The 17575-nt window shown below is 36.4% G+C and overlaps 1 protein-coding gene and 1 non-coding gene across 2 annotated transcripts in view; both read right to left on the bottom strand.

Annotated features, from left to right (window-relative positions):
- Nucleotides 1-378: 378 nt before the first annotated feature.
- LOC121209993 (uncharacterized) overlaps nucleotides 379-17575 on the bottom strand; it is a 62493-nt gene continuing 45296 nt past the window's right edge. The window contains exons 3-4 of the mRNA XM_041082048.1: nucleotides 902-1003; nucleotides 379-737 (exon numbers count right to left, since the gene is read on the bottom strand). Coding sequence (XP_040937982.1) covers nucleotides 379-737; nucleotides 902-1003 — 461 coding nt within the window. The remainder of the gene's footprint in view (nucleotides 738-901; nucleotides 1004-17575) is intronic.
- On the bottom strand, nucleotides 11701-11806 carry LOC121210203 (small nucleolar RNA R71). The gene has a single exon (XR_005905327.1). It is a non-coding gene; the product is annotated as a small nucleolar RNA R71 (small nucleolar RNA).

The raw sequence follows: 17575 nt of genomic DNA, 5'->3' as shown, positions 1-17575 counted from the left end.
AATTAGGATATCGTCAATAAAGGCAAAGACAAACTAATCCAAATATGGCTGAAATACCTAGTTAATCAGATCCATAAATACAAACGGAGCATTCATCAAACCAAATGGCATGACTAGGAACTCGTAGTGCCCATACGAGTCCTGAAAGCAGTCTTATACACATGAGTCTCTTTTACCTTGAACTAATGGTATCTAGAACGAAGATTGATTTTGGAAAATACAGATGCCCCATGGAATTGATCAAACATATCGTTGATCATCAGAAGCGGATATCTGTTCTTTACCGTCAACTTATTCAGCTGACAATAATCCACACACATCCTCATCGTGTTATCCTTTTTCTTGACAAACAGAAGGGATACTCAGTCGGATGAACCCTTAATTGAGAAGTTCCTGCATCTGGGCCTTTAGTTCCATAAGCTCATTTGGTGCCATACAGTAAGGAGAAATAGACACGGGAGCAATACCTGGTAGGAGTTCAATACCAAACTCAACCTCCCTATTCAGAGGTATCCTTGACAACTCCTTTGGCGAAACATTCGGGAAGTCCTTTACAGTAAGAATATCTCGAATAGAGAGTTTTGCAGAACCATAATTAGATGGAAGGGCCAGATATGCCTCACAACCTTTTTGGATTAGTTTTTCAGCTACAAGGGCAGATATTACATTAGAGAGGTAATCTCGATGCTCACTAACATAACAATCTCGGTATCTTGATCCAATCTCAGAGTTACTCTCTGAGAGGAACAATATAAACTAACTCGATGTTATACTAGCCAATCCATTTCCAAAATCAGATCAAACTCTCTGAACAAAAATTCCATTAGTTTAGTCAAAAACACAACACCCTAAATCTCTAATGGAACCCATCTATACACTTTATTATCTCAAACGGACTGACCTATGGGGCTAATTACAAAAATCTCTCTCACAGTACTCTCAGCAGATATACCCAGATTCATAGAAACAGTGCTAGCTATATACAAATGAGTAGAACCAATATCTATTAGAGCAAAATATGGAACATGTAACACTTTATACCCAGCCCGATTATCGAGCCCGAATATCAGGATGCCACACCACCATCTCACATCATACACAATATATCTTGTCACTTTAAGAAGGGAGTGTATTTTAATTTAACATTTGCATAGTTTTTGACTGAACATATTCATAATAATCATTAAAACATGCTAAACATACATCAAATGGTCTTAAAATAATAGTTAAACATGCATAGGGTCCATTAAGCAAAATTTTTAAAACTAGTATGTAGGTATCGATCTGAGACATAGGTATCAATATTTTCCTTGCATGGTATTTGTACAGATTGGAAAATCAGCACCAAAATAGCATTCTAGTTTTTGTCTAAAAGTTAAATCCTACAAAATATCGATACATTTATTAAAGTTCTAATGCCCTGAATAATTTATTTTTGTTTTTGTGAATAACTTACACAACTATGTATTTCCTTCAGTGGTTAAGTGTTCTGGGTGTGTGTGTGAGGTCTTGGGTTCAAGCCCCACATTTGCAAAGTCTGTTATTTTAGGTCCAAGCCTTATCCTGGTTGAGTGGGCTTAGATAAAATTGCCTGTTAATTTATATAAGAATAAGCCTGTAATAGCTCGATTTTAGCTTAAATTGGAATAGTGGTTTCGATACCACAAATATGAGGTCGTAAAATTATTTTAATATTATTTTTGGTTTTTATAGCATGTGAATATGTATGTGTGAAAGTTTCGTGTGCTAATTTTATCGTTTAAGTGATTAATTTGAGAAAAGGATTTAATCGTGTAAAATGCAAAAGTTGCATTCTACTTATTAATGTAACACCCCAAACACCGCCTAAACGTTATGGCCGAATTGGTGGTGTCACATTGGAGTGCTTTTTGAAAACTTGCTCTTGATGAAAAACCCGTTTGGAAATTTAAAGCCTCTTTGTTAGATCTCAAATCACTCTAGCTATTCGTTGTTCATTTTAAATTGTCATTACTTTTTAAACTCTATTTGTTATGGAAGCATTTCAAAAGCGTTGCAAAACGTAGTATTTTTAAAACAATTATCATTTTGGAAAACTGCGTTCTACATTCTCAACATATATCAATCATAGTAACCAAAAACCCAAATATAAAAAAGAAAATTTAAAGAGGCTTTATTACATAACCCAAAACGAAATCTAATAGCAAGTAAAAGAAAACAGAATCAGTAGTGTGGCTATCTCCGAGTCCCTCGCAACACCGATCCGCCTAAAGATTACCTACACAGTTAAGCAGAAAAGGTGAGTATGAAACTCAATGTGTAATCTCTAACGAATAACAGTCACACAATCGGTGTTGAACAGTCCGGGCTTAAGCCCATAACAGTACCAATATTAGTGTAGGCCTTAGCCCAATACAATACAGTATCAGTAATGCACAAAAAGATCCTACCCAACCATCCTCTACACTCGACTCCGTCCAGCCCTACACTCCATGTGGGGAATAATTCGACACACCCATCCCTACACTCCAGAATAAAGTACCGGTGTCAGCACTATAGTAATTGCAGCAAAGCTACCAGTAGTAGGCTTATAGCCTTTCAGTACACTTCCTCCAATATCATATATCCCACCCCATGCAATGCAACATAATATAATGATCATACGATAAGAATGGCATGCTCAAACAATCATACATCACATAAGGGTATTTCGGTCATTTACCTCATAGGGGTATAACAATCATTTCATATATTAGGGTCCAAGTATACTTATCGACCCCAGTAGTAGGTCTACATTCATCTTGTGTGACCTATGAAACCATAACAATTAAACAGCATAAATGGGCCCAAGCCCATATTAAGACCCATGTGGGCTCACACGCTTGTGTGGCCCAATAAGCCCAACTAATGACCTTGGCCGTGCAAACTACAAGGCCAGCCCAACAATCTCCACCTATACATGCGAATTACCCGTGCAGGGCCCACGAGCCTATGGAACCCACACTGCCCTTTTCAGCCCAAAATTGGCCTAAGCCTATGAACTCTCTCATGGTGGCCTCTTCGATCGAATGCCCATGTTTTGAGCATTCAGCTCAAAACATTTTTGGCTTTTGCCGATCCATTGCTAATGACAGTGTGACTATACACCTATTACAAAAAGAGTGCAATCCCCTCGAACTCCAACCTATATTCAAACACGTTCAAAAGTTGGTCCTTCATCGCTAGGATTACCCACCCTCTTATAAGCACTTTATTTCCAAGAGTATACAAGTTACCAACCTTGCTTGATTGAGTACGGTTTAATACTCCCTTAAACTGGTGACTTCGCTCGACTTCCCAATCCTTGGCAAAACTACATCACATTCCAATACTCTTACTTCCTATCATAACCGAACAATACCATAAAGTCTGAGACATACCACTACGTAGAAACTGAGAATAGTTGAGGGGAGTAATTGGCCTACCCACACAAGAGTCGAACACACAGCACAATTGAGACAACACGAAAAGGTCACTCCTTTATCAGGAAACCACCATAGAAGGAGATACCAAATCATGTTATGAATATAGCTAAGAGAAGAAAAGATTTATCATTTACCTACTTGAACAAAAATAGTAGTCCAGAACTGCCAAGAAGAAGAGCTGAGAGAGAGCCATAAATAGACAAGAGGAGAAGAAGATGCTGATATATTTGGCAGGATCTAAGAGGAGAGGAAGACGATATGAGAAGCAAGTAAAGGGAAAGGTACAGAAGAAAAAGAGAAAAGAGTTATTCGATTACCAACAACTAAAAGAGGAAGGGAAAAGATGGAAAAGTCAGCTCAGGAGAAAACCTGAAAAACTCACTTGACAATTCCCAAAAATGCAAGGAGAGAAAAACTAATTGATAAAATCGAATGACCAAAATGCGAACCCGAAAAAAAAACCCCTCAACACTAATCGGCCATAAGCAAAAAGAAACCAAAAACGACAACTCTTGAACACAAAACCTTAGCCTAATTTTCTAAAATCCACAATCCCCATTCGACACACTACCTCATCACTCCCCAACTCCCCACAATTCTCCTATAACTTCTCCACACATCACTCCACTTGATCAATATCCAAATCCTTCCATTATCTCCTAGATTGTCTCTCTCAACCACCTATTCAAACTCCTTCAAACATTCCAATTTCGGTCATTCTAGGACTCTACCATGGCACAACAACAAAAAGATCATCCTTGTGCACAACATGACTCAAACTCAAGACTTCCTAGTAGCTCCACATGCCCCTTGCCATTAGACTAACAAGCGTCTTATGCCATATTTTACCCAACTTAATTAAATAAAACAAATGATAAAAATTAGTGAGTTTGTCATCTTTTTCACTGAAACTCAAAGGAATAAGAAGCCATTGTTGGGTTTAAGGGTTCAGCAATTGCATTAACAAATTGGTATGTGATTTTTGCTCTTTTTTTATGATTTCTACGTTTTTTGTGATCATTTCTTCGTGTTCTAGCTAGCCCATGCTTCAATTTTTCAAAGTGTTGATAATTTTGAAAGTTTCCATTGGTGAATGCTTGAGTTCTTAAATGTTTGATGATGGAAAATGAGTATTTTTTGATAGATTATCATGTTTTGTAAAGTGATTTTTAGTGAAATTGCATAAAAGAGGTTAATTTGTAAAAATGTAAAAATGTAAAAATGTAGGGTTAAATGTGAATAAATGATAAATATGGGCTAATATGTACACTATGAAAATTCGGCTAGAATGAAATTAGAAAGAAATTGTGTAATTTGTGTTTTTGTGAAATAAGGACTAAATTGTAAGAAATGTAAAAGTTTAGGGCCAAAGTGCAAATTGGCTAGATGATGTGTTTGTGGATGAAATTATTTGAATTGTGATTAAATAGATTAATTTTGAATACGTATAGATCCTGAAAGAAAGAAATTGGATCTAGATCGGGGGAAATCAAAAGTTATCAAGTATCGATTCGATTCGTCTATTCTGACTACGAGGTAAGTTCATATGCAAATAAATTTCCTTAGATTGAATTATATGTGTTTACTTGATATTGAATTGTTATGAATGTTGAACGAGTAATTACAAGCAAGAATCTACGAAGTTACGACATTCGAAAGTCTCGTACGAACCTTAGGAATAGTATAGGATACGAATGTCATGACATTAGATTACCGAGATGTGATTACATGTAAGACCATGTTTGAGACATTGGCATTGTATTGAGATTACGTGCAAGACCATGTCTGGGACATTGGCATCGTTAATCGATTTCGTGTAAGACCCTATCTAGGATAATGGAATCAATATTAGATAACATGTAAGACCATATCTGGGATATGGCATTGTTCGAGCTTATGAGATTTTCTAGTATCCTTATCGATTTCAAATGGTTCAACAGGCAAAGTCAAGTTGAGAAAGATTATGTGAATGAGCTAAGTGACTCAGGTACGTACAAGATTCATACAAGTGTTGAGAAGTGAAGTAAATGATGAATTTGATTATGATATCAAATATGTGTTCAATGAGAAAGGTTTGTGAATTTATGTGTGACTAGTTATGTTTAGCATATTTGAATTGAAATGCAAAGGTTCATATGATAGCTTTATTTGTATATGGCTTACTAAACTTTTTAAGCTTAATTTGTGTGTGTGCTTTCCATGTTTATAGATTGTCAACGCTAGCTCAGACATCGGGGATCATTGGGAACTGATAAACCGTAATTTATACATATTTTTACCCCATGCTTAACACATTTTATGGATGATCTTTCCTTAGAATTGGTGAATTCGATGCTTCTAATGTTTTAATTTCATGTTTTATACTTAGATGAGCATAGGAGAGCGAAAGGAACGAGAAACGCACCAAAAATGGAGAAAATTGGCTAACGTACGAAATCAACACGGCCTGGGCTTCCTCACAGGGGCAGACCACATGGCCGTGTCAATTTGGCAGAATCGGAGCACGACTCACACGGGCGTGTCCCTGCCGAGCCCAAGTTGAGTACAATTCAAAAAAAGCTAATTTCGAGGGTTCTTAGGCATTCCAAAGCCTATAAATACACCCTAGAGGAGGAATAAGGGGGGACACACAAGGAGGAAGGAAGGAATTACACGAAGAAAGCTGATTGATCCATCTCAAAAGCCGGATTCATCATTAAGACTGAAGATCTCCCCTTAATTTTCCTTCAGGAGTTTTGGGTTTTCTTTATGTTTTGTATTCATTATTCTTCTGAGATGTTTTCCTTTTTAGTTATGAACTAAATCCCCTAAATACCTAAAGGGAATGAAACCTAAGACGAATCTTGTTATTATTTTCTGAATTGTATGATAAATATTTGACTTATTCTTAATTATGTTTTCTTAATTCTTGTTTTGATATTCCAGGATATTATTCAAGTTAAGCTCTTATTCAGAGGAGGAATAGAACCTGTCTAAGAGTACAATTGTCATAATTAAGCGGAGTTGATTGCGCGCCTAGAGATAGGGTGACAAGATTTTGCCAGATTACGGTGAAACCTAATAAGGGGATCCATAGATCAAGTTAATGCAACCTTAGGATGTTAATTAGAGAAAAGTCTCAATTATTCAATCTAGGGATTAGACGTTATTAGTCTTGAATAGGGATAATAACATAACTTAGGGATCTCTACGAAACAAGTTAAATGAATAAATTGTCTGATTTGGAGTCAGAATAACAAGTGAAGTCTAGGCGGATTCTTCCTTAGGTATTGTCTTAATACAATCGTTTTCCAAAAGTAATCCACCACTTCTATTTTCTGTGAATTCTTAGTTTAGATAATTAGTGAGTTAAAACAAAACCCCCTTATTCTTAGGCTAGATAATAAAAAGAGAATCATTACTAGTACTTTTAGTTCATTTGGGTTCGACAATCCGGTCTTGCTAAAACTATACTACTGTTCGATAGGTACACTTGCCTACATCGTGATAATAGTTAGTTTCAAGAACAATTAATTATAAATATATAAAACTTACCTGTCACGAAAATCGCGATCAAGTTTTTGGTGCCGTTGCCAGGGAACTAAGATATTAGGAACACTCAAATTTTATTACTTTAGCCATTTATTTTTCTTGCAAGTTAATTCTATTTTATTTTTATTATTATTTGTTAATTTACTTTTTCTTTATCTTGGCAGGTTTTTATAGTTTATGACTAGAAGAAACCCGTCAGGACCACTACTTTTTGACGAAGAAATCAATCGCACAGTTTGCAAAAACCAAAGTGAAATAAGGCAAAGCTTAAGATACATAGAGAATGAGCAAGAGGACGATGTTCAAACCCCAACCGAGGAGATGGCTGAAAACCAAGACAATCAGCTACCTCCTACGATACCCATGGAACTAGCAAATCAAAATTCTGCTCCTCGTACTATGTATGATTATGCTAAACCTACTTTAACAGGAACTAAGTCAAGTATAGTTAGGCCTGCTATTGCTGCAAATAATTTTGAACTAAAACTTAACACTATTCAAATGATATAGAAATTTGTTCAGTTTGATGGTTTGCAGGATGAGGATCCAATGTAACACCCCTATCTCGTAACCGTCTCCGGAATAGGTAAGGGGCATTACCGGACTTGTAACTCATGCCAGATCAGTAAAATTTTGAACATTTTCTTGAAGTAAAGATCATTCAATTGGATAATTGCTAGACACAACCAGGGATAAAATTTTAAAAATAACTTATAAAAGTAAACATTCAAAAGATGTCATATTCGCATAGCTTATATACATTAACCAAAATATCCTCCCACTACTAGTCTATTCTATACATGCCATAAGATAATCCAAAACATAGCAGTACCAAACAGTGGATAGTGATAGTGTGACTAGTTGCTGACGATCCCCGAGCCTGTAGCTTCCAGATAAGATCTATAAAACAGAAGAAACAAAGTAAACGGAATAAGCATTACAATGCTTAGTAAGTTTTAAGCAGTGTCAACAGATAACAATCAAATTATAACATAGTTGTTCGTATTTTTATTTCACTCTTCCTTCGGGCATACCATCCCTTTACCGAATATGCACATCTCATCATATATAATAGGCAGATAAATTCTCACTTGATAGTGATCTCTTATAAACATAGGTACATTACATATTTTCACCTAACTTTCCACATTGACCAAATGCACAAGAATCATAGAATAGTCTTATTGCTTTACTCACATATGCATCACATAACGACCTTGTGATTTAGTCCAAATCAAGCTTAAATATAATCTCAAAATACATACCTAACCAACTTAACGCATTGAACGTATTTATTACCAATTGCTACTGTGAAGTCGTATAATCTTATGCTTTACTCGAATCTTCAATGAAACCTTTAGCTCGAATAGTCCCCACACGTAGTTATCGGGTCTTACCCGGACAAAATCTCCACCCGTAGTCATCGGGTCTTATCCGGACATAATCTCCACACGTAGTCATCGGGGCTTACCCGGAATATATTTCCAAGTTTTATGTACATTTAATCACATGTTACAACATTGACATCGACTGTCATATTTGTAATTCATTTGCCTCATCAAATATCTAATAATACACACCTTTCACATTTGGTCATTCGGCCACAATATACACACATCTCCTACATATTTCACATTAGCCATTCGGATTTACCACATATATATATCTCATACATATTTCATGTTAGCCATTCGGCTTTACTACATATACATATACATATCTCATACATATTTCACATTAGCCATTCGGCTTTACCACATATATATATTTATCTTGTACATCAATTTCAGCAATAGCTTACAAGCAACTCAAATAGTTTCATCAATGTTTACAACAAAATCACATATTTAGTACAAGCTGTTTTCCTGAGCAATAGTCACTAAATTATTTATAATTGGAGTTACAAAACTCAAAATCAATTTCCGTTAATTTTCCCTGAATATAGACTCATATATCTTCCATCCATAAAATTTTCAGAATTTTAGGTTGGGCCAATAAATACCAGATTTTTCTTAAAGTTTCCCCTGTTTCACTGTTTGACTAATCTGACCACTCTTCACTACGAATCAAATTTCTCATTGTACAGAATTCAAAATATGTTCTATTTGATTTCATTTGAAACTATGTTCATTAAGGAGTCTAAGAATATAAATTTTATCTTATAACCATTTTTGTACAAATTATAATGATTTTCTAAAAACAGAACAGGGGATTTCGGAGTCATTCTGACACTGTCTCACACAACTTTAAATATCTCTTTATAGGAAATTTCTTTGCTTACACGGTCTCTTTTATAAGAAACTAGACTAATTAAGATTTGATTACATATTTTATTCAGCCTATAATTTCACACCAACAATTTATAGTGATTTTCTAAAATCACGTTACTGCTGCTGTCCTAAGCAAATTATTACAATTTGCTCTTAAATTTCCAAGTCCAAACACTTATGAACTTACCATTTGAGTTTAAGACATATCATGGCCACATCATATCTTATTAAATCAACTCATTATGTCCTATTATGATTGAATTTACTCAACGTTTAATCACATAAAACTTACCTCGGAAGTGGTCGACGACTAGATATCCACGGCTATTCGTTTACTTTCTCTTTTCCCCTATCCGACTTTGATCCTCTTTGCTCTTAAGCTTAAGTAAAACAATAGATTTGCTTAAGTACTTAACTAATATTATTCACTTAACAATCACATTTGGCAATCACATATCATTTAATCTATATCTAAACAATAGATTTCAATATGTATCATATTTAATAAAACATGCCATGACTCGATTTCATGCTTATTTAATTTATATCTAATTCACATTCACAAGCAAAGAGTCACTTGATTTATCATGCTTCCTTATACATGAATTTAATCATATTGCCGAATGTCCTTATGTGTACATGGTACATACATAAGGCATATATATATACCTATATATGACCATTACAATTTAAACATTTAATCATAATTGGCAAGCTTTATTTCAACTATTTAAGGTGCAAACCAATTATGTTATTCATTAACATTTTGTCATATTAAATCTTTGATTAACCAATTTAACACATACCAAAATCCAATCATACATCTAACCTTTATCTCAATACTAAACCGAGTTACAAGATTATACATTACACTAAGCATATCATTAAACATACCTATTCAATTTAGCTAATTTCATAGCCGATTAATCACCTTACCCCACATTACTCAATGCCGAATATCAACCCAACATCACAAGCATAATCACCATGAAACTTACCTTAATACACATTTTATCCCATTGCCGAATACATATATATATCATCAAACAAATATTTATTCACATAACAACAATTCATTCACATCTCTATAAATGATCATAATCGAACATTATAAACAAATCAACTAGTTTAGCATTCAAATTCTTCTAACCATTCCTCAATCACTTACTCAATGAACAACAATCCAAGCACATCAAAGCATAGTCGAATGTATCATTCTTCTTAAATTCATATTCGAACACTCAATTATACCTTAACTTATCCATTTCTTTCATTTAAACAACCCACATAACTTATTCATTCATGAACACATTCGGTACTATGCATGTTTACAAATTTCTTGGCACCTTTATCACATTTTCACAATCGGCATAACCATGTTACCAATCTAATACATCAAAATTTACTTATCCAAGACTACATTCAGCATATATATATTCACATAAACACAATAGCCGAACTCTTCATGAAGTTACCGAGACTCATCATTTTCCATTTCACACACACTCACATCCAATCCTTTTTATTAAACACTTAAAATCAACCATCTTCATGCCTCATCACAAAAACATCAAAACACCCACCAAGACACTCTACAACCCATAGCCGAATGCATCACTTCAAACCAATAACAAAAATTGAATCATGGGCTATGAAAGGAGCTTAGCAATTAACTCAATTTCACATAAATTATCAAGAAATAAAATTAAACATACCTCCAATTAGAATCACCAAGGCCAAATATCAAAGAGCCCTTTTGTTCTACCTTAGATTTTGAGCTTGCTCTATTGCCGAAATCCTCAAAGCATTTTTCTCCATTCTTTCTCAAACATTCGCATGAACAAGGCAAGGATGTATGGCCTTCTTTTTTTTTCTAATACTTATTTCCTATTATAAAACCATGTAGTCATTATAATATTAATACAAAATGCATATATTTTGTATCCCATACCATCATGGTCGGCCACTTCCTCTAAAGTGGGGAATTTGACATGCAAGTCTACATTTTCTTTCCACCATGCATTATTTGCCCACTACCATTTAACCTATCACATTTCCAAAGTTTCACACATAAGTCCTTTCTAATTAATTTCACATTTAAAAGACAAAATCAAAGCATGAAATTTTCACACACACACTTTCACTTATAATAGGCATAAAATATAACATTTAATTATTCTTGTGACTCGATTTTGTGGTCCCAAAACCACTTCTCGACTAGAGTCAAATTAGGGCTGTCACATCCAAACACTCACTTGGCAAATTTCCTGGAATTCTGCGATACATTTAAAATTAATGGCGTTTCTGACGATTCCATTCGTCTTTGGTTATTCCCTTTTTAATTAAGAACAAAGCTAAATAGTGGTTGAACTCGTTACCACGAGGGTCAATTACTACTTGGCAACAAATGACCGAAAAATTTTTGTTAAAATATTTCCCACCGGCTAAAACAGCCAAATTACATAATGATATCTCTTCATTTGTGCAGATAGACTTAGAAACTCTTTACGATGCATGAGAGAGATACAATGACCTACTACGAAGGTGTCCTCACCATGGACTACCTCTATGGTTGCAAGTTCAAACCTTCTACAATGGTGTGAACCCCTCGACAAGGCAAATGATTGATGCAGTAGCCGGGGGAACCATCAACAACAAAACACCTGAAGATGCTTACGAATTTATTGAAGAGATGTCACTGAATAACTATCAGTGGCAAGTCATGAGGACTAAGCCAACTAAAACAGTAAGCGTTTATAACGTCGATTCGGTTACTATGCTGTCAAACCAAGTAGAACTTCTAAATAAAAAGATTGATGGTTTACTTGGTTCTACTTAGGTACATCCAGTGATAAGGTGCGATTCGAATGGAGGAGGAGCATGCACAGAATATTAACCCTTCAACCCTAGCTTCGAGGAGGAACAAGTCCAATATATGGGTAACAATAACTCTAGATCCCAAAATAACCCATATAGTAACACTTATAATGCAGATGGAGGAACCATCCCAATTTCTCGTGGGGCAGTCAAGGAAATCAAAGACCACAACATCCTCCGGGTTTTCAATAACCACCCTATCAATAGGAAAAGAAACCGAACCTTGAAGAGATGCTGTCTAAATTTATCTCTGTGTCAGAAACCCGTTTCCAAAACACTGAGACAGCACTTAAAAATCAACAAGCGTCGATCCAAGGGCTCGAAACTCAGATAGGCCAGCTGTCCAAACTAATCTCCAAATGACCACAAGGTAGCTTGCCAAGTAATACTGAGCCCAACCCAAGGGAACAACTTAACGCAATTAATGTTTAAGATGAAGAAGGATCCGTTGAGCCTGAGCCAGAACCGAGGCAAGAAACTGTGGTGAGCAGAGGTCAAGGTGAGGTAGGTCATAATAAAAATAAATCAGTGAATGTCGAATATAAACCTCGTGTGCCATACCCCAACACAACAAGAAAAGACCACTCTGATGAACAATTTGGTAAATTCCTTAAACTCTTAAAAAAATTACATATTAACTTACCGTTTATTGAAGCTCTATCGTAGATGCCAAATGCAATGAAATTTTTAAAGGAGCTTTTAGTAAATAAGTAGAAGTTGGACGAGGCGTCGTATGTGGAGCTAAACATAGTTTGCTCAGCTATTCTACAGAATAAACTACCCAACAAACTAAAAGATCTAGGGAATTTTACGATTCATTGCTTAATTGGTAGTTTAGATGTTAATAATGCATTAACTGATTTAGGGGCTAGTATTAACGTCATGCCCTACAAAATGTTCAAACAATTAGGTCTTAGGAAACCCAAACAGACTAGGATGAGCATTCAATTAGCAGATAAAACTATAAGATTTCCTAGGGGTATTATTGAAGATGTACTATTAAAATCGATAAATTTATATTTCTCGTTAACTTCATTGTTCTAGACCTAGAGGAGGATAGCAACACTCTTTTGATTTTAGGACAGCCCTTTTTAGCAACTGCTAAAATGATTATTGATGTTGGCACAGGTGAGCTCACACTTCGTGTGGGAGACAAAATAATCACCCTTCAAGCTCGCAATTCTGGCAACACATCAAAAATTGAAGGTGATCGTATAAACCATTCTACTAAAACTGACAATATGGTGCAACCCACTTTGCAGGAGGTGAGTCTGAAGGAAGTACATGAGTCATTCTCAAGCAATAGTAGAGGACCTATTCATGAAGAACGAAGGCTACAAATCGAGGAGCTAGATGAATGGCGGATGCATAAACCGAGAACACACGATAAACCAAAACTATGCCAGAAGGAGCTCAATACCTTCCCAAATCAACTCAAGATTGGAGATAAAGTATTATTAGATGCCGTAGATCCTCACATTTTTACTACCAAACCGAATGAAGAAATCCCTCTTACAGTACTTAGCATTTTCCCATTCGGTACAGTCGAGGTAAGTCATCCCAAGTTCGGCACTTTTAAGGTAAACAATACCCGTCTAAAACCTTATTTTGATAAGAATGATAGCAGGAATGAGGAGTATAAAATCCTTGAACCACCATGACCATTTAATGGAGAGATAAGTCGAGCTTAGAATATAAATAAGCGCTTCTTAAGAGGCAACCCGAGCACTAACTGTATTAACTTCTTTCAATTTTAGTGTTTAACACCCAACTTACTGACAGAGCTCTTGAATATAGGTTTACCACACAGACACAGCCAAGCACACGGGTGTGCTTATGACTGTGTAGAAACAGGGCAAAGATTTCCCCAACACGGGCTGTGGGCGAACCTACCAAAATAGCACAGGCGTGCAACACGCCCGTGCCTTAAACCCGTGGTCGAACCTATCAAATTAACACGAGCGTGCGACACGCCCGTGCCAAGCAACAGTGGTCGAACCTATTAAATTAACACGGGCGTGGGCCTATATACACGGGCATGGGAGAAGTGAACGAAGCCAGACACGGTTGTGCGACACGGCCGTGTGCACCCACACGCCCAAGGGACACGATTGTGGACAAAATGTCAAACGCGCCCAAATTCAAAATTCTCGAGTCACACGGGCAAAAATTGGGGAAGATGGGTGTGTTCCCTGGCCGTGTGCCCCAAAATCTATAAATAGGTTGCACTGTTCATTGTCTTTTTCACCCAAAAACCCTAACCCTAGCCACTGCAAGTCCACACGCCCTCCTTACCATGCTCGTGCGCTGCTTCCCACTCTATTTTTGACGTTCAATCTCTCTCCCTTACCTTTTGTTTACTCCCTTCACTTCTATTTTACTTATTTCTAATGCTTATTATCAAAATAATCTTCATTTCTCTCATAGTATTTTTCATTTTGCTCATTATTCTCTCATTTAATTTGCATTCTTAGGTTATTTATCATACATTTCATGTTAAATCGAGTTATTAGGCAAACCTCATACCCATGACATTATTATGCTCATTCTCATGCTATTACCATTACAATTGCACGAAATTAGGCTATCAAATTGATTATTTTGGTTGAGTGTGCTATGTATTAGTAGTTTTGGCTGAAATCGTTAGTTCAAATTCATGGCTTTTTTTCTTTTCAAATTCGTTTACCTACTATCATTATTCTTTATATTGCAGGTATACAATCTCGTCTTCACGAGAAAATAAGACTGTTGTCCCTATTTCAAAGAAAAGGAAGGGAGCGTCATCTTCCTCGGGTCCTACTGCGGAAATTTGCCACCCTTTCCTGCAATTCCCCATCAGGGCCCAAGAACAACTTTTCCAAATACTCCGGGCCCGACCTCTAATTGCGGGCCACTACATCGACTGGGCTGCAGTAGAACAAGTTCAGTTGTCTGATGCAATTCGGGCCCTCCTAACCATCGACCCTTGGGAGATTTTCTTTGGGATCATCGAGCCAACATATCTCGAGCTCATGGTGGAACTATGCTCAACATTTCATCTTCAGACCGTAATGACGAACTACAATGATCTTGGCACGGTTCAATTTCACCTAGGTGGATTAGTCCGCAAGCTAAGCGTCCCAGAATTCGGTACTACACTAGGCTTATATACGGAGGAGTTCAAGGAGGAGAATGACTTAGATACTCTCAACTGCCATATCCATCGTCCTCCTTCACGGTGCTGGGACGCACTAGTACCAAGTTCAGCCACCTATAATCCTAGCCGCTCCAAGGCATCGGCTTTCCCTCCATCTCTGAGGTACCTTCACGCCATTTTGGCTCACACGATTACAGGAAGGCGAGAGAGCACTGGCGTCGTCAACACTCACGACACCTGCTTTCTATGGTGTATGTCGAACAGGTACGTCGTCAAACTTGCCTATTTCATTGCCCTCGCCATTTAACACCAGACGGAGCTACATAGGAAGGGGGTTATCTCTATAGGGCCCTATGTTACTCGGTTGGCTCGACACTTTAGGCTCCTCAACACCGCGGCCCAGGAATCATCTTTGACCCTCATTGGCTAGATGTCTCCACAAGGCATCTCGATCATGCTAAGCATGAGGATAATTGAAAAGCGCAGAGGAACCTACCCTCTTCAATATCGTCTCGCCCAATCTACCAAGGAGCAGGCCCCCGAGGACATTACTAATGATGTCCCCCCACAGCACGAGGAGCCACCGTCTCAGCCACCACCACCCTCTCATCCAGTTCATGTGGCGGCTTCATATGCTGACATTTCTAAGCACCTCACTCGATTCGAGCAGTAGTGTTTTCAACGATTTGACAACATTGATGCTACTCTATAGTAGATCTGTCAGCACCTCCACATCTCATTGCCACCCCCACCTCACGAACCATCTAGCGATGAAGATGTTTAAAAACTTTCATTTATTATTTTATGTTTTTACTTTTATTTTATTTTAAGGCTACTTTTTATTTTTCTTTCATCTTATTTTTATTAGGATTTATAATTTTTATTTAACAATTTTGAATTTCGGCTATTTCCTACCGAGTAATCATTCTTCCTTATATATTTTCTAACAGAGTTCCTGATGATATCACAGTTATAAAAAAGCTCATCATCACATAGGAACTAAAAACTCCACCGGGAAAGGTTCTCCACGACTGCCTTGTCCTGCTTAACCACGACCATAGCCACCACTAGATATAATATTCTTTTGGCGCAGGACTTATGGACTAATGAACCTCTACTACAGCCGGAGTATCCTCCTCCACTCTCGCACCGATTATTCTCCAAAACTCCAGTTCAAGGAAATTCATTTATCACTCAGGAAGTTTCACTTCTCTCCCTATCTTTTTTTATATTCTTATATCTCTCTTTGTACATTGAAGGCAATGTATATCTTAAGTGTGGGGGGTATTCATTTCATTATCAGAAAAATCCCTGAATGACTGCCTTGTTCTCTTGAAAAGCTTTCATATCATATTTAGGATAAATTTTAATTGATTTATGATTTTGATTGATATATCTTGAATTAAAACATAGGCATTTATGCATTGATTGTTTAAACTTTAAGACATTAGGGAACGGAGCATGATAAGTTGACTTTTAAGAATCTAAAATATTTAGGTTGTTTCCCCAAGTCTAGGTATTATCTTAAATTAGAATTCACAAGTTTAAACATCAAAAAGCCATAATTTTTGTTGAGATTTTTTGAGCCTTTTGAGCATCTATTAATTCTTTCATGCTCACTTTTATTATTGCTTTGAGTGCGTCAGTATTGAACTGTTATTCTAGAACTTTCTTGATTATGCATGTCAAGACCACACCATTTGATTTGATATATCAAAATGATTAAGGCACTTAGGATTAACCCACTCATGTCATGAAAAGCCTACCTCCACGATTAACCCTTAGTGAACCCCCTTGAGCTAACAAGCCATTTCTTGTATTACCCTTAATATTAACCCTTAACCCATTATTGTTGAAATCCCTTAAATTAAATTTGATCCCTATTTTTGTTGAGATTTGAATTGAAATAGTCGCTCAGCTATGTCTTGTTCTTAATAGTTAGTCCATGTTATTTAACTTGTTCTTAAAAAAAATGTGTATACACATTAGTAGTAATCTTTTATTTTTGAGCTTAAGTATTTAAATTCCATATTCTAAAAAGAAGCTCTGTTGTATACAAGTGAGATTAAATCTTTTTCTAGTTAAGTGATTTTTCAATTCAATCTCGATTCTAACCGTTTCTTTCAGCTTGTGACCACACCCCCTAACCAAAGCCATGTTACAACCCTCTAAAGACCTTTTGATTGATGTCTCATCTCAATTTATAATGGTGGAGATTTGATTTTCATGCAAGCTTATGGTAATAACTTTTCATATTGACTGATGAGTGCTACTTTCATTGTCCTTAAACACTTTGAGTGATTTGAGTGAATTTTTAG

Source organism: Gossypium hirsutum, chromosome A11 (genome assembly GCF_007990345.1).
Source record: "Gossypium hirsutum isolate 1008001.06 chromosome A11, Gossypium_hirsutum_v2.1, whole genome shotgun sequence".
Lineage (NCBI taxonomy): Eukaryota > Viridiplantae > Streptophyta > Magnoliopsida > Malvales > Malvaceae > Gossypium > Gossypium hirsutum.
Note: the sequence above shows the minus strand (reverse complement) of the source record. Positions and strands in the feature narration are given on the sequence as shown.